Source organism: Ambystoma mexicanum, chromosome 1q, assembly GCF_040938575.1.
Source record: "Ambystoma mexicanum isolate Mex_15411 chromosome 1q, UKY_AmexF1_1, whole genome shotgun sequence".
NCBI lineage: Eukaryota > Metazoa > Chordata > Amphibia > Caudata > Ambystomatidae > Ambystoma > Ambystoma mexicanum.
The window spans coordinates 872,818,916-872,842,292 of record NC_090922.1 but is presented as its reverse complement, the minus strand read 5'-3'; the positions used below and the strand labels follow the sequence as shown (position 1 = coordinate 872,842,292).

Here is a 23,377-nt window from a genome sequence, read left to right as displayed (position 1 = left end):
GATGCAGGCAGAGAGGCTTCCATCTCTTTGGATTCCATTAGCATTTTATACCTGTAAAAATCAGGCAGACTACATAGTGATTTTCATTGTAACGCTCACTGCCATGCATGTATAAGGTACCCGGCTTTCGCTCTGTCTTTTTGTAAAGTGTATAAAAGGAAGATGAACCCTGATCATCTAGAGTCCCTTGCCTTGTTTACACCCCTAACACAAAACAATCAAAATTACACTTAGCGTGTGGTTTGGCCCTGCCTGTGTTGATTACAAGCCATGTGGAAAGATGGGCATCGGCCAGAGGTGTTGCTAGGGGTTGGGGGGGGGCATACGGGGCTGTAGCCCTGGGTCTTTTGGTTGTAGCCCCGATAGAAGCTCAGGCGATACAACCAAAAGGCTAGATAGCCCCAGGTCCCGACAGACCCGACATTAGCATAGCCCCGGATCTTTTCCAGACCTAGCAACTCTTCTGGCATGGGCAGTGTCCAAAAAGAAATACAGAAGAACCATGAACAAATACATTTCAGTAACACACAGCGACAACAGCAAATATTTCCACTTTTTACAATGTACATTTTGATACCAAATACAGACTCCGAAAAGAACTGTAAAATAAAATGTGTTTATTAAAACAATAAATATCTCTCTCCACAGTAATGAAGATACTGACGGTCTTTCATATCGTCATACCCATAACCTTCTTAAAAAATGTGCAATAATAATTATAATCGTTTTTACAATACAAAGTCTTATAAATAATACAAAAAGTATGTTCAAGTATTTTGCATGCTTATCAGAATCTAGAGAGAACATAAAGACAAGAAATGCATACATTTTCACTGAAAACATTTTAGAAATGCTCCGAGTTTATGCTTTAAATCAATGAACAGTGTATTGGATAAGAAATGTGATTTGTGCGCACATCGCTTACAATAACTCGCCACATTGGTTCTGGAAATTTGTGGCAAATCGTGGACATGCATGCCACAAATATTTAAATGTTGCATTATGGGCGTGCAACACTGTTCCAGAGGGGAAACGGTAGCTGCTAAACTCACTGCGCCTGTTTCACCACACTTGGTGCACGGATTCTTTTTTTGGCAGTATATTTTAGGGGCGCGCAGGTTAAGGGAATACTATTTGTTGCATTTTAGGCTAGTGGGTGTGAGGGGGTGGAGGCTTTAGAAGCTGTGCAATGGGGCTTGCCCACCATAACAAAAGGACACAAAATGCAGTGAAATGGCTGCCACAGTGAGTTGCACCAGATCCGAGCAAACAGCTATTCTCTGTTAGTTGCACTTTTGTATGCAGTTACAATGCACTCCCACAAGATTTGTTTTTTTGGGTAGGGGTGAGTAGGCATGTGGTCATGATGTGCTGGAACAATGTCCATGATATAAAACATTTCCTGAAACTGAAGGTTCATTTCAGTGAAAATGCATCGGCATTATAGAACATTGTACAGTGCTTGCTACCTTATGATTCAAGATGGGGTCACCAGGTACATTCATCAAATGGCCATTGTCCCATCTGGTTAGACACCAACAAATAAACACTATTACACATATCTGCAGTCAGCACAACAAAGCTGTACAGAAGGACGACAATCTATGGCATGACATAAGACACATGAAAAGCAGCGGGTCATCCACAGCTCTGCATGATTGGGCGGATCACAGATACTTCCCTGATCACTAAAAAGGTACTCCATTCATGCTCACCCAGACCTGAGCCTGACTTTCCCCAAAGCACTAAATGAATTATCGACAAACCTACATCAAATTTCACGTGCACTTCGAACCTACATCTTCGAAACCATTATAGCGAGAATGGTAAAATATAGTATTCTGGTGGGACAGTTTGGATTACGCAATAAACATGTTACCAAACGTTACAGGATACCACCATTACGTGATATGCCTTTGTGCTAGGTGCTGGGCTGGGGAAGGAAGGGGCTTGGAAACCAAAATCATATCTTGTCACATTCTGTATGGTCCTTTCGTAAGATCAGTCACATGAAAATCAAATATCTTGTACTGTACTAGTGCAGTTTATGGTGCAAGCAAGTACATGTAGGACATCATTGTTAACTGTAAGTACACACGATCTTATATTAGTGACGTGACTTGGACAGTGGCCCGCAATGATCATTCATGAAGAGCTTACATGAATATCCTCTCCTTTCATATCTAGATATGTCACACATATATATATAATATTGCACTATGTGCCAAAGACGGTAGGAAGGATTAGGGGGTAGAGGGGCAGACTGAATATGTATAGGCAGGTTTTTCAAGACTAAGCACACCTCAACTGGCCTCATTCACAAAGACCACCATATACATGTGGAACTTACTACAGATGAAGTCTGCTCCGAATTATGGCTGTATTGCAAATTACTATTGGACATGGTATTCACAAAGACTGGTATCTTAATCACGGGAACTTAATTAGAACAAGTGTGAAATGTATGCAATGCAAAATGTGAACACAGTAGTGGAAAGTACTTTTTTACTAGTTACATTTTTTTGACATACTGTCACGCTTTACACATGTACTGCCACCTGGAAAGCAACTGGGGCACTTACATTGATCCATTGTTTCTCTTTGGAAAACCCATTGGCATGCCTAATTTTGCACATTCTGTGGCGAGTTGTGCATTCATACATTTCACAACTATATGTAAGGGTCATCAATTCACCTGCCAAACTATTTTGTTGCTTTAGCCTTTGTGAATTGGTGCTGCACTTCACATTGGAACGTTGCTACTTTTTCTACAAGTAACTAGTCGTACTTCTGGAGTATGCTATGTAAAATGGGCTCAATGTTCATGTATGCATGCAACCTTTGACTCAGATGTTTTGGACCACAACTTCCATCAGCTCTAGCCAGCATAGTCAATGATGAGGGATCATGGTAATCACAGTTCAAGACATCTGTGGAGCTGCAGGTTGCAGGCCCCTACTGTAAGAGCTTTTTTTTTACACTGTTAGGGCTGTGAAGAGCACCATCTGTCAGTCCTTCGTTTTCACAGTCCTCCTGGATGTAAGTGTGAATTAATAGTTACTCTTCACATGTCATTCTGCGCTTTGAGACAAGGTCACAGTGCACAATAAATATATCCATTAAACACATAAATACATAATAATATACAAATGTTCTTTGAACGAAATCCTATACTGCATTATATGAAGTGGGATTTTTCATGCAAAAGGACAATTCTTTTAGGTTGATCCCTAATATCGCTGAATAACAAAGTTATGATTATCTTCTAACTTCGGAGGGTACCAGGTGCAGAGTGACGTTGCTTGAGTTAACAGATAAAGTACCTCATTCTTTACATGTACATCATGCAATGTACGCTTTCCAGGAGAAATCGTAATGCCACAAAATCCTGTCCTTTATTACCCAGGTGTTGGGTTTGTGAAATGTGTTACATGCCTGGTGACTATATTTCACAAACAATGAACCCGGACACCCACTTATCTGCAAAGGGACACCCAGATTGGATATCTGCAAACAATGCTACAATACAGATCACCTGCACAAGTTATGGCAGGCATGCATGGCTGGCTTGGTTGCACATAGCAAGGGGACACAAAACAGACATGTTCACACTCAGAGTCATGAGGACAGTTTCCGAGTACATTGGAACGAGAGCTTAGCAGCAACAGAAGCAAAAACACATGAACATTAAATTCCAGTGCATTCTCAAGCTGTCCTTCTAGGGATCATGTATCTCAGCGGCTTGACTCTTCATGGACCATTTACCTAGAAATGTGCTGAGCAGACAAAAACAATGCCACAGATTCCTGGAGTGGCTGGTCAGTCCATCACAAAGGGATCCCTGCAATGGCAGATAGATCTGCAGAGACTATTAATATGGTGCTTGTGGAGGCTTTGGTCACACGGGAAGCCTGGGAGTCAGCCAAAGCGTGGTCAATTGGAATTTCTTTGGAAATGGCAGCTTTTGCAAAGAAAGCACTCAAAAAGCCAATCCAGAAATAAGGTGTGTGGAATTAAGAGATCGGTGGGATCATCCTTCACTAGCCTCTTGGATCTAGCTGACCTATGTTTTGAAAGCAATTACATTTATAATTGATATGTGGTTGGAGTCACATAGATGTAAGACTCCCAGATCCACATTAATCTAGCAAAGCATGTTCACTATTCCACACGGCTAAGTGCTATGGGTGTCGGCAGAGACCATGCAAGCTAAGTTGCAGTCACAGAGTAGTTTCCATTTCGAATTAGTGATCCTCTTTTGAAATGTAGGTCTGGAGGCTACCTGCTTCCTCATTAAGTGCTGATGAGCCAAGCATTCCAAGCAGACCATCCCTGACTAGCAGGCGTAAGCCTGACTGATCCTGCCAGATCACTTCTGATTGCTGATCCACTCATGAACCTCAATCTTACCCGTCCACCTACTCAGTGAACAACTCTGCAGAACGGCTCGCGATTCAGTACTGGATATATAACTATCAAACTACCTTAAGAGGTAATTATTATTATTCTTAAGGCATAGAAAAAGTTTGTGGACATAGCTACCCATATCTGATATATTTTGCTTATACATTGATTGTGATATATTGAAATTATCATTTAGAATTAATTGTGGGATATACATTACATAAGCAGTGTGTGTATCTGTGGGTTGTAGGTAGAATCACCCTAGCTAGAAAGCCACATAGAGGGTTTTGTTGTTTACATTGTTAATGCATTTTGCAGGTTTTAGGGCTAAAAACAGTAAATGCTGATTTTTATGATCCCTAAAATGAGTGTTTCAAAACATACTCTACATTAATTGAATGCTCCAGTTTCCACTGTACACATAGCATCTGATCTAAGGTGGAATGTCAAATGAGTACATACACTACGACTCTTGTGTAATGTGCCGTGGACCCACAACAACATGCGAGTGCCTGAAGGTACAATAGTTTAACAGTCAGTGGGGCTCGTGCCCTGGGGCAGTTAGGCACACTGTGGAATCAGGAGGCTGTTGTCCAAGCTGAACGCCTTTGCTTTCTTCTGGTTCCCACTGCATCGGCTCTCCGTTGGCAGAATCAGATCCAGATAAAACCTTGACTTCAAGAAGCGGCGATAAGAATCCTTCTCCATGAGGATGAAGATCTTCCTTTGGGCTGTGTCGAAACACGAAGTTGTGGGTTCGAGGAGGTTCTGGCTAGTTTCCTCCCGGGTGCAAGAATCCAGGTTCACCTGTTGGTTCAAAAGGCAAGAAGTCTTTCTTAGAAAAATATCTTCTGTGTGTGCCTGGAAGAGTAACTGATCAGGGAAGCATGTTTTCTTAGAACATCTATTCACATTCTTTAATACAAAATGGACTATGTTTCACACATTTTGTCTGGAGCTGTGCAGTCACTAAGAGCTTTATACACTTTATCCACAGAATGTTTTGTTGTCATTTGCCATGTGTATTGTTTTCATTTGTATGTTCTAATTTCGTGGCATATTTTAAATACAATCAAATTCTGTGAAGGAGTAAAAACATTCTGAAGTGCACAATTCATAACGATAATTTATAAATCCAGCCTTTGCCTGGAAGTATGAGTATGCTTAACAATATTAGTTACACAACTTGCTGTTAAATGAAGTATCTATAATACAGTGGTTTTGAGGTGTTATTTACTATGCAGTGTTATTAAACTTGTTAGCACCGTGGTTATTGGATTTGTACTGACAAGCCGGGAAAGAGGTAGGAGGATGGCACGAAGATACACTTTTGACAGTCAGCTTGCAATAAATGGATGAGTCTGAGGAAGAAACGTCCCCACTAAGTTGGTTGCAAAATGTGGCTGCAGGCCGTATTTTAAGCGTATTGCCCATTTCCCCATGCAATTGAACCCTCTGTCATACGTACTTCTTTGGTGGCATGGACAGAGATGAAGTCGTCGTAGATCTTCTGGGCCTGGGCAGCCAGCTTGCCAGGGGATTTGATTTTCTTGTAGTTCTCGCACGCCATCCAGAACTCAATATTCTCCTCACTGTACTCCGACTGGAGGAAGCCCTTGAAAGCCGCAAGGCCACCTGAAAGAGACAGCACAACCATGTAATCTAACGCTTGGTCCATGCAAAACTACTTCAGTCAGAAAACCCCCATAAGCAAGGTACATCCCGGGGAACTCTTGTGCCGGACGTGGACATTTAGCATGTTTGAACTTTCTAACTGGTAGAAGACTCACTTGCCTTTGCTGAAAGTACAATTTACAAAGACTTGCCTTTAGGGATAAAATGCTGCATGCTGCTTAATGTAATGGTTCTTTTGTATTGCACCTATATACGTGTGTGTCTCAAGGCGTAACTAGACAAGGGGATGGGGTGGGGGGAACAATACTACTAGGCCTTGTGCATTTGGATCGTGCAAGTGCAGGTATTTGTAGGGCGCTCGTTTTCTGGAGGGTTTTTTGGGTGCGGATCCAGGATTCGAACCACTCTTGCTTCCCAGACCTGCGTGTTGCCACTGAGCTATCCTCCAACTCTTTTGGCAACAGTAATGAGGGTTGCTATCTAGAAATGTACAGAAGGACAAATAGGACACATGTCTTATTGTTCAGGCTTCAAATATGGGCTACTACTCAGGCATCAACTCAGGCATCAACTCAATGGCAAGCGAACGACGAAGGACTACATGAGGTCTGCTGGGATTTGAACCCAGAATTACACATATCACAAAGCTCTCTAAAGTGAGAGACTTGCAGGCTACCCGGAGCAGTATTACTTTCTGTTCAGCTCAACCTGAAGAGAGGACCCATTTAGTAAGATCTGTGCACACCGCTTTAGAAAACGCGCTGAGCACTCCAGAATGATGCATTTAGGGATAGAATCACTAAAATTTGCTTGGGAACATTTTGGGAGATTCTCAAACATCCCAAAGATGCACCCCCCCTGGTTCCCTTTCATGAGCACAGGACGAAATCCTAAATTTGCTGTGAATATCAGAGATCAAGCACATTTTTAAAATGCATTTTAGCAAATCTTAATGAATTCTCTCTCCGCGTGAGCATTTCCAACCTGCCTTAGTCATCCTCAAATGTCTGCGGATAATCTTTACGCAGTCTGATGTGGCACACTAAAATAATGGGGCAACTCCTAAAATGTTCCGGAGCATATGTCATTAAGTATGACCATATATTTTTGCCTCTCCTGACTAAGATTTGAAGTGGTTCAAATCAGAGGTGTTTTCACTAAGGTTTTCTCTTGAACCGCTTGAAAGTACAGGTGATGGGTTACAAATAGTTCAGACATGTCAAGATTTGCTCCAGTAATAATCTTTCTGATCAAGATCAATGTTATTACAGTAAGGTTGGCTATTAAAGCATTCCGTACCCCAATCCACAAAGACTTCACTGGCTCCACGTCAGACCCTGCACAGCATCAGGTTCAGGAGACCACGGGGTCCTGAAATTCCTCGAGCTGCATAGGTCCTCACATAAGTGGCTTCCCTTCCAAAGCTGAAGACGGAACACGTGTAGAACCTGCTATAGAAGTTGACTGGACCCGAGAGAGGACCGCGTTTTCACTTCTCTACAGCAGGTTCAAAGCCTCATAAAGGAGGCCAGAGAGATAGCTCAGTTGATTAAGTGCTAACCCCAACTCATTAATGATGGTTGAGTTGTGTTCGATAGTTATGCTAGGTGCCTCTTCAGAGTCTTCACGGGAACGGCGATCTGCTGCTCATGAGATCTAAATCCGAATGAACTGCCATCTTTTAGTAGCATCTATCAATCCTCCTGTCAACTTTGAGCTGCACGTGCATACATATGTAATAATGGTCTGGTGATGGAGTTTAGCCGCAAGCAAGCTCGTTTCAAGGACGCTTGGGTTATTAGATAAGGAGCCGGTTTCCTTGTGTAAATTAGTGTAACTTTTCATAGTGCTTGTGAGAAGGAGTAGGTGGAAAGAGAAAAACCATAATATGAGAAAAGATATTTAAAATTCAAAAGTGAGGAAATAGGGTGTTGATAATGACTACCTGGCTCTGTTTCGCTTTATCGGTTGCTAAATAATTAAGAAGTCATCTGGGGCAGCTGTTTTATAGGAGTTTAGTGTCTATAGTAGTGAACAGTAAACGTTCATTCATAATTGCGCACGGTGACACCAAAGTACTGCCCGTTTAGGCCCTTCGAGCCACAGCTACAGGTTTTTGGCACATACTAAAAACTCTGTTTGGGAATTGGTAGAAGTCTGCAAAGAGGCAGCACGTACTTGGTGGGCTTCCGAGGACAGTGACGAACGCCGTGAATCAAAGAACGTTTCTAGTAACATTAGCTGCAATCCCTGGAAGAAGAGAAAGGGCGGCCTCACAGGCGCAGAAGTCGAGAAACATCCGCCATGTGATCCTAACATGCGCTGCTGATAACATAAACAGGCGCCCTCCTCCCAGCTGACTCAAGGCAGACTTTCAACACGTACAAATGGCGAGAGAGCATGGGAACGCATCTGCATGGCTGACACGGGGTCACCCCTCCACGGCAACCGAAGCAAGTGGAACCCAGAGCGTCGCAGCTGTGCTCCCTGCGGGATACTAGAGCTCCAGCGATGACGCCATCTTGAGCAGGCCCGTCTTCTCCCAGCGCCAGCAGCTCCTCTCCTCTGACCCCAGCCCAAGGAACTTGGGGACCGAGGACTCGTCTACGGGGACTGCCCTCAGAAATTAAAGTTGGTTTTACGTGACAAACTTAGACAACCCTGTACCATTACCAGTGTATAATTTGAACTGTTCATTCGCCGCCATCGATCCGCCAATGCCTTCCTTGCGTGCGGCTGCGTTGGCGCACACGGATAATGGGGACAATTGAACTAAAGGGCTAGAATGCACAGTGGTTTCCACTTTGAATTTCGTGTGAAGAAGAGTCGGTCTTCTTTTTAGGTGTTATCCAGGTGTTTCTCGTAGCTGTTAGAGAACGGTCGGTTTCTTCATTGTTCATGCAGTCACCGGGAGGAGGCGCTGTGTATACGTAATTATGGGCATTGCAATGCTTTGCTCTACATACTGACGTGAAAAACACCTTCCAAACGTTTAGAAGTACATTAGCGAATTCGATGAGTCATAACGGAGTGTGTATCAATTTAGCTAAGAGGTGACATTTGTCTGCTCAGTCGTTCCTACCTAGGATGAAAATCAGACACTTCGTTTGCTTCTTGTTATTGTCTAGTCAATAAATGCAATGCATTTTCGTATCAAATATTTTAAGCGTAACACAGAATCATATGTATTGTGCCACGGTGTTGTGTTACTCCAATTATAATTACAGTATGGAGTCATGCGTGGAAACAACTAGAACAATATACCAAATGGCTGTGTTCAATCACACACAACAAACCCCAACCAGGATGAAACCTCTAGTCACTGGCGTTTCATAGGGTCCTAATTTAATCAGACCATCCCATGTTACCAGAAAACGCTTTCTCCCAGTCCTGGCCTTTCTTTAACACGCTAATGATTTCTGGCGGTTATTCTGTGGTTACTTCATTTAGACTAATGGGCTTGAGATCCATGAAGCTGGTAAGATAGCAAAGCAAGTTCAGCACTCCGAGTGACTGAACACAGGTTTAAATTCTTTAACGGTCAAGTCAGCATTTCATCATTTTGGGTAACATGAGAACCATAAAACCTTTCCCAATAATGAAACCTGGTATTACAGTGCTTAGAAGTTGGAAGAATGAAGCATGAATAACTATATTAAACACGAAATTATCGACATGTTTATAATTTTTGCAACAAAAGGGCAGAACTGGAAAAAGGCACCACAAAACATGCAACAGTCTGGCCCCCCTGTGATTAAAATGATGTGTCTGCTTTGTTGCACGTTTTCTAAACATCCCATAATGACTAAGTGTACGTTTCTGTCAAATGAGATTTCCCCTAAGCACTGACCATACCCTTCATGTAGTGCAGGGAAAGGTATCGACTGATCATTTTCAGAGTTTCCAGCAAACCACGTTTTCCAAAAGCTTCCCTGCAAGACTGAGAAACTTCCAGTGATCTTTAAGCTGAGGCTATCCTGGCTATTCCTTCCTTCTAAGTACTCCGGGCCTCCTCTTGGGTGCATTTTATACCAAGCACAGCATTTTAAAATACATTCTGCCAGCCTCTGGAAGCCAGTGTCCTGTCCTCCCTACCTAGCCTGGTCCACCCAGTCCTCGCACTTAGCATGTTTTCCTCACGTCCTGCCTCGGTTAGCACCTGCCTAGCCCCAGGGGCCCTCCTCGTCCCCTGCACTTATATGCCTCTCCCCTCCCACTGCAGCATTATCTCTGCCACCCCAACCGGCACTTCCCCCCTTGCCTTCTCCAATCCCGTCCCCTGCACTTCTTTAATGCACATGCACGATCCAAATGACACAAGGCCTAGTAGGACCATTATGATTACTCTTCTCCCTTTTCACCTCCTCCTTTTTTTGTCTTGTGGCACCTTGAAACGCCATTTGTTGTATAGGCGCTTTATTCATTTCCAATAAATAAACAGGGCAGCGATATGGCTACATTTTAGAAAGTCAGCATCACGGTGGCTGGCTGCATCCCAGCCCTCATCGGGAGCCGACCATGAGTTCCGATGATCCACCCCTGGCTGACTACAGCTCCTGAGATTATAATGATCTTCAATGTAAGGGCTGGCCCAACACAAATACCAACTAAATAGCTTCCTCTGCAAACATCCTCCCAAGGCACATTAAGGAGGTGTGGGTCCAGATTTGGTCAACTTTCCTCCAGAGGTTTAGGTGTTCCAAGAAGAACTTGTACACATCACTTTGAATGATTGCGTCTCGGAAAGACCCACTGAACACAGAGGTATCTCGGCTGTGGTGGACTATATTGAACGAAGACGCTGAGATAATTATAACTTGTTTGCGTATTACATAGAATACACCAGAACCATCACTTCTTTGTATACTGTACTGGTCACGTCATCACAACCCCTTGGAGCGTTTATTAAAGCACTTGTTGTAACTAACTTGGATCAACAATATACACAGTTTACAGGTTCCACAAGGAGTCCATCCAGCTGGACTCATTGTTACTGTTGGGATATTAGGGAATGGGAAAAACAGGCCTTGCCTCAGCCCATGTCGGAAATGATTTGATTGGAGAAAGAGCTTTTACAGAATGTGCACTTGTGCGGCTCAGAAGGAATGGAGCAAAGAGGTCTCCCTCCAACCTAAGCCTCCTCATTATTACGCAAAGATTTTCAGCAAGATCAATATTGCTGCACATTGATTGTGCATAAGTTTTGCTTGTTCTGTAATAAGTAATGGAAAAACAACAATACATGTTGCTCCCCTTTTCAAATATGAAAGATTAGGAACTAGGTTTGGGACAAATAGGGTTGCTCCATTTCTTACTATGCAGTAGCAAGCAAAGGGCACCGTACCTCTACTGCAATTTAGCCCCTCTGCAAAAACCCACATGTCTTATGAATTTCAGTAATACATGCATTACACAACATGAGCACATTTGCCAAATTGATTGGCTCCATCTGTTGCACTAATGCACACTTCTGAGATAGGGGACCTGATTTACAAGCGTTTTTCAATGGGTGCATCCCCATGTGTGAATCAGCCCCATAGAGCTCCTGCTTGTCTAGCCAATATCCAGTAAAGCCCAGCAGTCCCAACCACACCAGCTGCACGCCCCGCATTTTCAGGAATCAGTATTCGCCCAACAGAGGTAATCCATGACACTGACATGCCACTCTTGCGTGCCTCACTAGTCAATATCATAAAGCGACTGCGTAAATCATGCATAGCCCGCATCGCATCCCGTCAGGCGGGTTGGGAATCAATCATTTGTCACATTGTAGATGTCACTGTGGAGCGTGCTAATGCATTTAAATGGACACTGATTTGAAGGCTCCTAGAACCAGTGAAAGGTTGCTTCCCTATTCTCTCTTACTTTGCTCGAGGTGGGGGTGGGGGCAGAGAGGTCTACAAAATGTCTTTGCCCGTGGCACGTGCCTTACACAATAGCAATAAAACATAGGACACAGAATAACAGACAATTGCACAAAGCAGCGTGTACATCGTAACCCAAGACTTACCTTCATGAGTAATCAAACTGTCCAGCCCCTGAGACCATTTCTTAACTTCTTCTTGACTGATCCTGAGGGGAGAAAGGCATCTGTTTACACTCAATGCGGCACTTCTTTAATAACACACACTTCTTAAGGCCATTATTCAACAGAATAATCAGAATATCATCAGAGGATGGACACTTCAGTAAGCCAGCAGGCCTGCAGAACTCTGTATTAAACACAGCATTTATAGTGTACATTTATTTGTGCGTGATACTCATTTGTCATTCAAGAGTTGCATGTACAGAATTTCAAATAAGGCACCTATGTATCATGTTGTTAGGTTCCTCATCATTTTATCCGTTTTAGTCTACAAGTATTCACACTTGCTGCATCCGTACTCCATTAAGAGGAAACACATTCTATGATCGTGAGGTACTTTTTTTACACCTTGTTTTCTGTGGCATGCGCCTAATTCCTCTGGATTTATTTCAAAGAAAAGTAAACGGAAAATCTCCAATTAGTACCCAGCGAGGGACAAGGAGCTTGTAACAAGTGAGCTATTTAGCCCTGACCGAGTCATTACCAGCCCGACAAAGGCATTCCCTGCAGCGCATTCAATGTTTGAGTGGCCACCATGAAAACAGAGAAGGGACTACGTGTAGTCCCTTTGTACTTTCCATGCCGCCGATCTTCTTTGTTTGCTTTTTTCTCACACTTTTTAATGTCCGCTATGGAAAGGGAGAAGGGGCTACATGTAGTACCTTCTCCTGTTCCATGGTGGACATTTTCTTTGGTTACTTTTGCTTTACTCTTCTGAATGGCCTCTATGTAAAGGGAGAACAGACTAACACACGGCAGCCATTTTTTAAGGTTTTTAATATTGTGCCATTGGCATTTCTTGAGCTGCTCGTGCGTCATTGGCCAAAGAGCTGTTGCTACTTTGGTGAGTGGGATCCTGAGACTACAGTGGTGCCTTTTGCATAAGGGGTGTGAGGCTTCTGTGCGTATGGTGCCTGGGTGTTCCGGGACACCTGCTCCAACGGTGCCCTGTGTATCCTTTGGTCATACTTATAGGAACTTGTCTTGAATTTTTGTATTTATTTGTTTATTACAAGCTGTAGCCCGCAGGCATCTGCAAAGGTTGCAAAGGTTTGTGCATTGCCTGTTTGTGACTTCAAGTTGCTACTACTCAATCGCTTTGCAGGCACACATTAAAACTCCTCTACACGGAAGCTTGCAGACACGTTAGATGAAGAATGTTTGGTCTGTGCTTTAGGCTTTGTATCATTCCAAATTAATTTCACACTAAGAAGTAGAAATCTAGCCTATAACAACAATGCATTTGGGACTTGTAGCACAAAGCTTTGTTTGAAAGCTCCTATGACAGGGATTATTATTAACATTATTATTATTTAATTTGTATAGAGCGCCACATGCCCATGGGCCTTAAGTTCCGCAAACCGTGACACTCCAGATATGTGGGACTACGACTCCCATGCTACCCCAGCATTGGCTATGCTGGCTCTCTGGTTGTTTTTAGTACAATTCCAATCAGACCTAGCCATCATAGCCAATGCTGAGGTATCATGGGAGTCGTAGTCCCAAATATCTGGAGTGTTACGGTTTGCGGACCCCTTAGCTGTTCACCTTTATAGTTTGTACCTACATTACATTCACAGAAGCAGCTAAGAGTTGAAGAGAGTGCACATGAAAGAAACTGGTTCTCCTAGTTTCTCACCGCTGTTACAGTTTCATAAAATGATTGATTACAACTTTACAGCTTGAAGATTGTACATATATCCTAATTTAGTTCGTGTTTGAAAGTTACATCGGAAAGTATACAATATATTTTTTAAGACATTGCCAAAGGATCTACTTCGTAGATTGATTCATTTGTTAATTGGATCAGGCGATCCAATCGATAGCAGATCTGTCATGTGCATGCATGGAACTAGCGAATTGCATCTTTTGCTGAAAATGTCACTAGAAATGATGCCCTCCCTTTGCTGTGTTGTGTTTGTGTCTTTGATCCTATTAGCACATCTTGTGCTTCACTTACTTCTGGGATGAGGCCGCTTTCTCTTTTTTGCTGCAGAACACCTGCTCACACGCGTCCGTTTTCTGCAGTAAGAACCCAAGACGGTGTTTCATATCTTTTGCGCTAGAAAAAGCAAAAAAACAAGACGACCTTGTTAGGGACTGGCAACAATACAAAAGAGCAAATGATATAAAATCAGAAAGCATACAGTCAGTTTTGCAGTGTATCCACAAGGTATATTTCATGTAACGATTTTCAACAATAGGTTATCTGCCATGTGTTTGTCATTTTCAACATGTTGTATCCCCCTATGGATGTGTATTTTCTCGATCGATGAGCCATGGTCTCGGTGGAATCCAGCCAGTGCTGTTTAAGTTATCGGTACATACATGCCTGGCTGACATAACGGCTACTGTAAACTTGTGATTTTCCAACCATTCAACAGATAAACATTGGTGCATGCCCAGAAGCCTTGTGCTCTTATGCAGTCGAGTGTCTATGTGTCACATCCGTGGACATGGAGCATTCCAAAAATCGACCTCATCTAACTCTACACGGCCTTACTTACACAGACGGAGGCCTGGAAATCATTGTTACCACATTATATGATGCCCAGGTCATATATTGAGCAAAACTCGGCCGAAAGGTAGGTTTTCCATGCACACTCCACCTTGGACCCGTGTTCAGAGTGAATTTAAATTATTGTTTGATTGGCTCTTCACCTCCCAGTACACTGAGTTGCTTTTTTGCTGTAGTGGATCCTGACACAGGTTCCATCCTAGGGTCCGCACTTACTAACCTCTTGGTATTAAGTGCGTTATAAAGAACCAATTATAATTATTATAATTATCTGAAGGGAACTCACACCATTACTAAACTTACCACATTCAATCTGCTCCCATTAATGTACATGACATCTTCCAGCACGTCATATAAAACACCCCTGTAGGTATGTCATCTGAAAGGAACCCACTCATTAGTACACCTACCACATTCAATCTGTTCCCATTCTTCTCCATGAACTCATCCAGCATGGCCTATAAAACACTCCTGTAGGTATGTCATCTGAAAGGAACCTACTCATTAGTACACCTACCACATTCAATCTGTTCCCATTCTTCTCCATGAACTCATCCAGCATGGCCTATAAAACACTCCTGTAGGTATGTCATCTGAAAGGAACCTACTCATTAGTACACCTACCACATTCAATCTGTTCCCATTCTTCTCCATGAACTCATCCAGCATGGTTTATAAAACACTCGTGTAGGTACTACATCTGAAGGAAATATAATCCAGTACTAATATTACCATGCAATGAACAACAATTGTTTCATGGCCATAAAGGTGCCTTTTTCCTTACAGACTTAATAGATGACCATATACGCTTCCAAGTGTCCTGAGCCTCAAACATTACTCGCCCATGATCTAACTCATATACATAGGCATTAAGAGTAGCAATCAAATTCCTTCCCAGACCCCTTTCTCCTGAACAGAAACAGAAATAACAGGCTGAGCTTCTAATTCACACATGCTGAGATCCCCTTCATATGTTTGTTTTCTGGTGTTTGTGGTTTCTCCAACTCTGACCTCCAGCCACTGCTGCATGACCATTTACTCAGAATTCACGAGGGCTCTCCCAACCAGGATTTCCCATGAAGGTATAAGAACTTTGGAAACATTCTCTACCAACTCTAATACTTTCGGTGGTTACTGGTGTACTGTACAGATCTTAGATAGTTTACACTTGCAGCTGAGTGTTGAACTTGAGTCCATTGTGTTCCCACTTTGGCCTATGAAGGGAATTTGCAAAGGACACATGCAAGGGCCAATTTCCAAATTCGAGATTTAATTTGATATAGTTCTTAGGGTTTGTTATTTATTCAGAGGGATATTATATACTGTGAGAGGTGGTGATTAAGAGAACTTGTATAGATAACAGTGCAAATCTGGAATGCCCAAAATGACGTTGCTAGTTAGAGAGTTAGAGAGCATGCATGATTTATGGGGCACACTTATCATTGACTAGTCATTATTCTGTCAGTGTATGAAATGACTCTTTTAGTTTCTCTAAAATGAATGCATGTAGAAATACATAAATAAATAATACATCATATGTAACTGATGTACCAATGAAGGATATGCAACTTTTATTTTGTATACAGTGTCATATAATAAAATGCTCTTTTTCATATATTGTTTAAAGCCTATTGCATGAGTTCATATGCCGATTGAGGGTTTAGGAGAATATATTTGCACTTTGTGAGAGGAAATAGTGGAGAAGTGCGATAACCTATTTTGGCGTGTGCCGTTTGTGCATCATTCATGGTAGTGGGTCAAGGATACAGAAGGTCTGCCCATGGAAATGAGTTTAAACACCACAAAAGAGCGTTTGGACGTGTTTGCACTTTGGAAGCACGTGACTTTGCTCTGTGTAGTTGGGAACATTTTAGTTCTTGTCTCATGGTGCTCAATTTGCACACTGGCAGTTAGTCAAGACATCAAATATCAATAAAGTGATTGCAGTTTCTTTATTTGTATTTGAATTTTGTTGAGGAGCTTTTATGAAGATCAAAAGGTGTCCCTTTGGGTATCGTGGCACTATTGACAAATTCAGACAGAGAGGAGACAGCAAATTCAAACCAGAAAGGACTCCTCAGGCAGACAAATGGAGGGCCAAAGTAGTGTTAGTATCTCCAGAGCTTGGTCTTAAATCCTTCTGAATGCTAGGTGGTTGTGCCCATCTCACAGCAAGGCTGGAAAACTCTTCCAGGGCTTAGGAGCCTGGATTACGAAAACATTTCCCACAAACTTTGCTCTCTTGAAAGTGGGGAAAGGGAGGCTAAAGGAAATCTGCAAAAGGAGCTATCTAGTAGGAACATAGTGATGTCATCAGTGTGATGGGGTGTTGAGCAAATTCCCTATATGGATTTCTAAATCAATCCCATATAATTAAATATCACTGTCTCTAACCGGTAGCCAATGCAATGAGAACACCTGGTGAGATGTGGTCACTCTGTCCAACCAGGAGCCAATGCAATAAAGCCACCTTGTGGGATGTGGTCCCTCTGCCCAACCAGGTGCCAATGCAATGAAGTCACACCTGGTGAGATGTGATCACTCTGCCCAACCAGGAGCCAATACAAGGAAGCCACGCCTGGAGGGATGCGGTCCCTCTGTTTAAGCAGGAGCCAATGCAATGAAGTCACACCTGGTGAGATGTGGCCACTCTGTCCAACTTGGAGCCAATGCAATGAAGACACACCTGGTGAGATGTGATAACTCTGCCCAACCAGTAGCCAATGCAATAAACCACCTCGTGGGATGTGGCCTCTCTGCCCAACCAGGAGCCAATGCAATTAAGACACACCTGGTGAGATGTGGCCACTCCGTCCAACTTGGAGCCAATGCAATGAAAACACACCTGTTGAGATGTGATCACTCTGTCCAACCAGGAGCCAATGCAAGGAAGCCACGCCTGGAGGGATGTGATCACTCTGCCCAAACAGGAGCCAATGCAGTGAAGACACACCTGGTGAGATGTGATCACTCTGTCCAACCAGGAGCCAATGCAATGAAGTCACACCTGGTGAGATGTGATCACTCTGCCCCACCCAGGAGCCAATGCAATGAAGCCACACCTGGTGAGATGTGATCACTCTGCCCAACCCAGGAGCCAATGCAATGAAGCCACACCTGGTGAGATGTGATCACTCTGCCCCAACCAGGAGCCAATGCAAGGAAGCCACGCCTGGAGGGATGTGATCACTCTCCCCAAACAGGAGCCAATGCAGTGAAGACACACCTGGTGAGATGTGATCACTCTGCCCAACCAGGAGCCAATGCAATGAAGTCACACCTGGTGAGATGTGATCACTCTGCCCCACCCAGGAGCCAATGCAATGAAGCCACACCTGGTGAGATGTGATCACTCCGCCCAACCCAGGAGCCAATGCAATGAAGCCACACCTGGTGAGATGTGATCACTCTGTCCAAGAAGGACCCAATACAATCAAGTTCCACCTGGTGAAATGTGGTTGAACCATTGCAGCTTAAGCAAAAAGCCGTGTAGCCGTGTTATGCACTCTCTGCAATGTTGTCATCACAGGGGAAGTCTACAGGTGTGGGAGCAATAAACTGTGGAACTGCTTCTTCACTAAGGACCTGATTTACAAAATGCTTTTTGAATGGGAAAGTCACACTGAAAAAACGATCTGTAAAATCAGGCCCTTGGAGTTAGAACCCTATCTAACATGGGCAACTGAACCTGATTTTTCTTTTTTTGGATACCGCCTTTGTGGCGAGTGCCATTTGTCAATGCACAAAGTCACTGGAAGGTTCCATTCAGCGTTGTTAAGAGTCGAATACACAACCTTTAAAGCAGGGTCTGCAGAAAGAGCACGAAGGAACACTGCCGCAAGGAATCAAGAGATTTGGCCAGAATAAACATTGGCGCACATTTGGAAAACGTTTTCAATGGTATGTTCCCATTGAAAAACACGTTTGTGAATCAGGTCCATTGGCTATTAAGGCATTTGATAATGTTGCCACTTCGTTTTGCCCAGTGACAGCGATAACCGTTAGATATTGCTTTGCCTGCCTGGCAGTGAACTTGCCATACCGTAGTTGTCAATCGTCCAGGTTAACTGGCAATTTGCCAATTTCTCTGAGTGAGTCTGTAAATGAACCCATTGTGACTTCGTTTGCACACAGTTCTCTGAATATGTTTGTACCGTGCACCATCACCGGAGTGGTCCCCTGGCGCTCTGGCATATGTGGAAAAACCAGAAGCTGGCATGTCAATGATGTTAGGAAGAGTGGACTTCTCCCAGCCCCCTTCCCCCTCCACCCCACCCCCCCCTCCTATACTCTAGACCTGTACCTGAACCTGAGGCGTTCTCTTCTTGGCTACAACATCACAGAGAATTGCTGGCCATTGTGGGCCGCCTGGAGGCAACAACCACAGAACTTCTCACCACCTAACTTCAATGCTACACAGACCCTTACATTCACGCGCCATCCCCATTAAGCAGTTATGATAATAAGGGCATATGTGTCCTGCACTTATGGGCGACATCATGGTTGATTTCTCCAGCGGGGGGATTATCTTTCATTGCCGATTATTTTAAGAGCAGGGCCCGGCCCCCATGAAGTGGACGTTTTTCATTGTGCAATGGGGCATGCACGGTAGCAGTGTCCATGTGAGCCCCTCCTTATAACCAAGCTCCCAGGGCAAAGGAGGCATGAGATGGTCATGGTACTACCTTGCCGTTTGACTGATGTGCTACCATTAGTGGAAGGCGCGCCCAGAGCTGCTGATTGGCAGATCTGTGCACCGACACCCACGGCCATTCCACATCCAGCCTCTGATCTATGACGTTGTCTGCCGTAAATCACTGGCTGCCTGCAAGTCGGGCCAGGGACGGGACGCGCATTCTACGCTCGCCTGGTTCTGCTTTTACGCACGACATACATTTCGCGACACACATGAACAAACCGCGTCATCAAAGTCAGCGTAATGACGGAGGGGCCGGTGTTTGTGGATTGGAGCCAAGCAGGTGTTTAGAGCCATCACTGAGAGGTAACACAGCGAGCCCGTTTTACAACGCGTTTTTCAATGGGACTGCGCCACTGTAATACGGTTTTGTAATTCAGGCCCAGTCTCAATCCGAATTAAAATGATGTTCTTTGCAATGATACCATGGGGTATGATGCTGGGCACATGTCAACGAGAACGTGCGTGTCATGGGCTTAGATGCAGCTTGATCTAGCATTGCCACCTGGCCAAGCAAAGCAGTTCCTTCCTTACTGGCAGGCAAACCATGCCACCACATTTTCATGAGTACTATGGAGAATTATATGTGCGTTTATTTATAATGTGAACGTGTGCGTCAAATCATTGCCTCTTTTGGGGCTGTCATGTTTGGCTAGGATCATACAATAGAGCTGGGTGTTGAGACCACCCACTATTCAGGAGCCCGCAGACAGTTCTGATTTGCATAGGTTCTATACAGCTAGACATCATAGGGCTCAAGTCCAGGGTAAACACGGGTGGACGGAGCCCCCCCCCCCTTTTTACAGAGGGCACCTTGATATGATAAGTTCCGGTGATGCCACATTCAATTGGTATGCTAATGAGCCCCCCCCCACACTTTTTTTTAGGACTTGACCCCAGGAATGTGCATACTTATTCTTGAGTCAGCTCGATTGTCAGTGAAGCCAGGCAGATGTACTAGCGCGGAAGCGAGCCGTGAAGCTGCTGCCTGCATCAATTCTTCCAGAACAATCTGCCACCCAAGGTACAGATGGCACAGCTCCAATGACAGAATCATAATACCGCCACAAGTCTGTACGCCCCTTTATCACCCGGCAGGGCATTATTTGGTGCCCATTTACTGTCCACTACGACTGTGCTTATTATTTATATACAGGAGGAACAATGCTCTTTTGGTCACCAAAGAAAGTACAATAGCTAAGAAATCAGATGTGAAGTGAAGCAGTGAGCTTCTTACAATGGAGGGAGTTTGAGGGACATTCTGAGCAGGTTGTGGAGGGGAGTAAATGGAACAGTCACCGGGGACACTGCATCCACGCCTCTATGTACCATGATAAAGGTGAGAACAATTGATTAGGTTATCCCTGCAAGACGTTTCATGCGAATATTCCAGATGTTTGAACCTCTGTCAATGCCACCCTCTTCGGTATCCATGCACACACTTGATGTAGTATTGTGAAACGAGCTTACAGTGACATCACAATTATTTTCGCTCTCCAGACTCTGACAAATACGACATACATTTGGGGGATCCCACACCCCACCAGCATTTGACAGCCCCATGAGATCATATTCGTGACGCAATAGAGAAGCTGTTCCCATCACTGCATGCATCCAAGTTGTCCTTTTCAATTAGGGGTAAAGGGGTCGATTCAGTGTATCCGCATCCCACCCTGAAACCGACACGCGCATCCGTTTCATGCGATGCCCTCTGTTACACATGTGTAGCCAGAAAGGCAAACGCATAATATAGACTAGTGTATCACTGCGAAGCAAGCGTCACATGCACTGAAACTGACATGCACTTTCTCACCTGGAGGTGAGCCCCCTCCCACACAACCCCGCTTCGTCAAATTTGCTTTTTTGGGATGTTTGAATCTTTGAGACAACCTCAAAATCCCCCTTTTCTGTCACCCTAATGTTTTCTTTTCCTAAACATCGGAGCTGTGGCTATCCTTAAAGAACACGCCCCATTCCTTGCCTGCCGCCAATCATCGGTATCCCAGCGGGCCAGACCCACACGGTGCTACAGTGGTATGTGTCCTTTCCCTGGCCTCACATACATTCACCTTCGTATGGAAGCTCCCTCAACGCATCACTGCACCTCTAGCAGCCTCGGCGGTATGGTAACAGGTAATAAAATTGCGGCAAAAATGTTGCACTAAAAAAAATTGCTGCAAAAATGCTGTGGCTTGACCTGGTAAAAGTCTAACCCATTATTCAATTTAAGGGGAGCAGCGGTTACAGGAACGTCCCCTGCTCCCCTTAAATGGTATAATGGGTCCGGGGGTTGCAGGGGTGTCCCCCGCATCCTTTACATGATTGTGGCAGTAAAACCACAGCATTTTTGCAGCAATATTTTGTATACACATTTTTGCTGCGATTTTAAGACACGGAAACCACATAATGCACTGCTCATATAAGCATCATAAATTGTTCCCGCAGATGAAACGGCACCCTCTTTGCTGGTGGGGACGCTGCACCCAATACTGACGCTGACTCCCAATGCAGGCTGCGTATGCTGCTATCCAGACCTGCATGCGGCAGCACTGTTCTTGCACCCCCTGGGTGCTGTCTGCCAGTCAGTGCCAGAGTGAAACAGATAAGACATGCACAGGCCAACTCGTCATTTCAAACCCCACTGCCCCGCTATCATAAGAGGCTGAGGACAGGCAAAACCGCAGCTCCTCATCGTCCTGGACAAGATGGAAGTGCGTGGGTAGAACGGACTTACCTTTTCAGGCATGTGGCCGGCAAAGCGGCAACCCCGGCCAACCCTTTGCACATTGTCCCGGTAGTCGGTCTCTCAAATCCAAATGCTGCAAAGCTCCTGCTTACAGAGTCCACGCGCTATGCTTCAGCTCCTGCTGCTTCTGCGAACAAACCGTTTCTCTGCTCCAGCTCCTGGATGCTGTGCCGAGCCCGCCGCCTGCATCTGTTATATAGACAAATCCATCTGGGTGAGATCCGCCTCGCAGCCAATCAGATGTCAGCGGCAGCACGCCAGCTCCCGCCCCTGCTCTCAGGCGCACACACACCATGGATTGAGCAAGGGAAGGAGGCGAGCGTGTGGTGTGCGACTCACACAAAAGGGGCGAACGTTTTACGAGAATTGATTGCCCCACTCCACAATGCACATGTCGGGACTTTCGATTAAATGTAAGGAGGGCTGTCGGATGTACTGCAATCTCGCCCAGGTCGGCGTGGGTGTTTGTTAATACATGATAATAATAGGGTTGTTAATCCCTGGTGTCGTCATTTTATAATTTCACACATTGAAAATGGCTAACAGAAGTCATGCAACCCGCGCAGCCTGGAAGTTCCCTTATTAATAAAAGACCAACCCTTCACCATTTTCACTTCCTTAACCTATGTCGTTTAAATCTAGGGTACACTTTTCTAGGCTCGAATGAGCGTGTGTTGTATTTCTTCCTGCTGCACACAACTCAAACCCGAAGTGTGATGCGGTTGGGAATTTATTTGTACAGTAGTTTTAGGCTGCATAACCGTTGCTGCTCCTTCCTGGGGTAGCATTCAACATTGAATTATGGGCCACTTTCTTTCCAAAATCTTTCAAATCCGACGGGTTTGATAACGTTTTCTAGCAAAAGCGCCACCATTGGAACGTGGTAGCCACTCAAAGTTTATTCCTTTGTCCTCTTTCTATTCTTCACAGGTTGTGCTCCATTTGTTGTAGCTGTGGAGTGAACTCAAGGTGCTTGTTCGAGTACAGACAATAGGGAAATGAAAAGCCCAGAAGACTAATTAGTTTTTCAAGAAAAAAACAAAGGAATCTGTGAAAAAGTCGCAGAGCCTTGAATATCTGTAGGAAGTTGAGTTCTCTAGGGCATGGGATGCCCACAAGCAAAGCAAGTGCTGCCCGGAAGTGGCATACAAAGTATTGGCAAGAGTCTTCCTACCCCTTCCAAAGCTCTCATGCCTCATGAGCATAGTTTCACCGTTAATGCAACCCTCCTTTCAGACACAGGGAAGGGGGCAGGGGGAGAAGAGGGCCTTTACCTTTCCCCTTTATTACAAG

General features: G+C 44.3%; 1 protein-coding gene and 1 long non-coding RNA gene across 2 annotated transcripts in view; one reads left to right on the top strand and one right to left on the bottom strand.

Annotated features, from left to right (window-relative positions):
• Positions 1-597: 597 nt before the first annotated feature.
• RGS4 (regulator of G protein signaling 4) lies at positions 598-22,270 on the bottom strand. Its single transcript, XM_069641525.1, has 5 exons — positions 22,073-22,270; positions 14,085-14,186; positions 12,050-12,111; positions 5,873-6,039; positions 598-5,211 (listed from the first exon to the last, which is right to left on the bottom strand). The coding sequence occupies exons 1-5, from the start codon at positions 22,123-22,125 to the stop codon at positions 4,966-4,968; spliced, it is 630 nt and encodes a 209-aa protein (XP_069497626.1). The 5' UTR covers positions 22,126-22,270; the 3' UTR covers positions 598-4,965.
• Positions 19,278-23,377, top strand: part of LOC138538371 (uncharacterized) — a 22,110-nt gene continuing 18,010 nt past the window's right edge. Inside the window, exon 1 of the long non-coding RNA XR_011286479.1 lies at positions 19,278-19,644. This is a non-coding gene — a long non-coding RNA (uncharacterized lncRNA). The remainder of the gene's footprint in view (positions 19,645-23,377) is intronic.

Coding starts and splice junctions, on each gene's coding strand:
- RGS4 (XM_069641525.1), bottom strand. CDS start 22,125: ATGTGCAAAGGGTTGGCCGGGGTTGCCGCTTTGCCGGCCACATGCCTG. Junction 12,112..14,084: donor AAAGCGGCCTCATCCCAGAA/GTAAGTGAAGCA, acceptor TTCTCCCCTCAG/GATCAGTCAAGAAGAAGTTA. Junction 6,040..12,049: donor CAGTTTGATTACTCATGAAG/GTAAGTCTTGGG, acceptor TGTCTCTTTCAG/GTGGCCTTGCGGCTTTCAAG.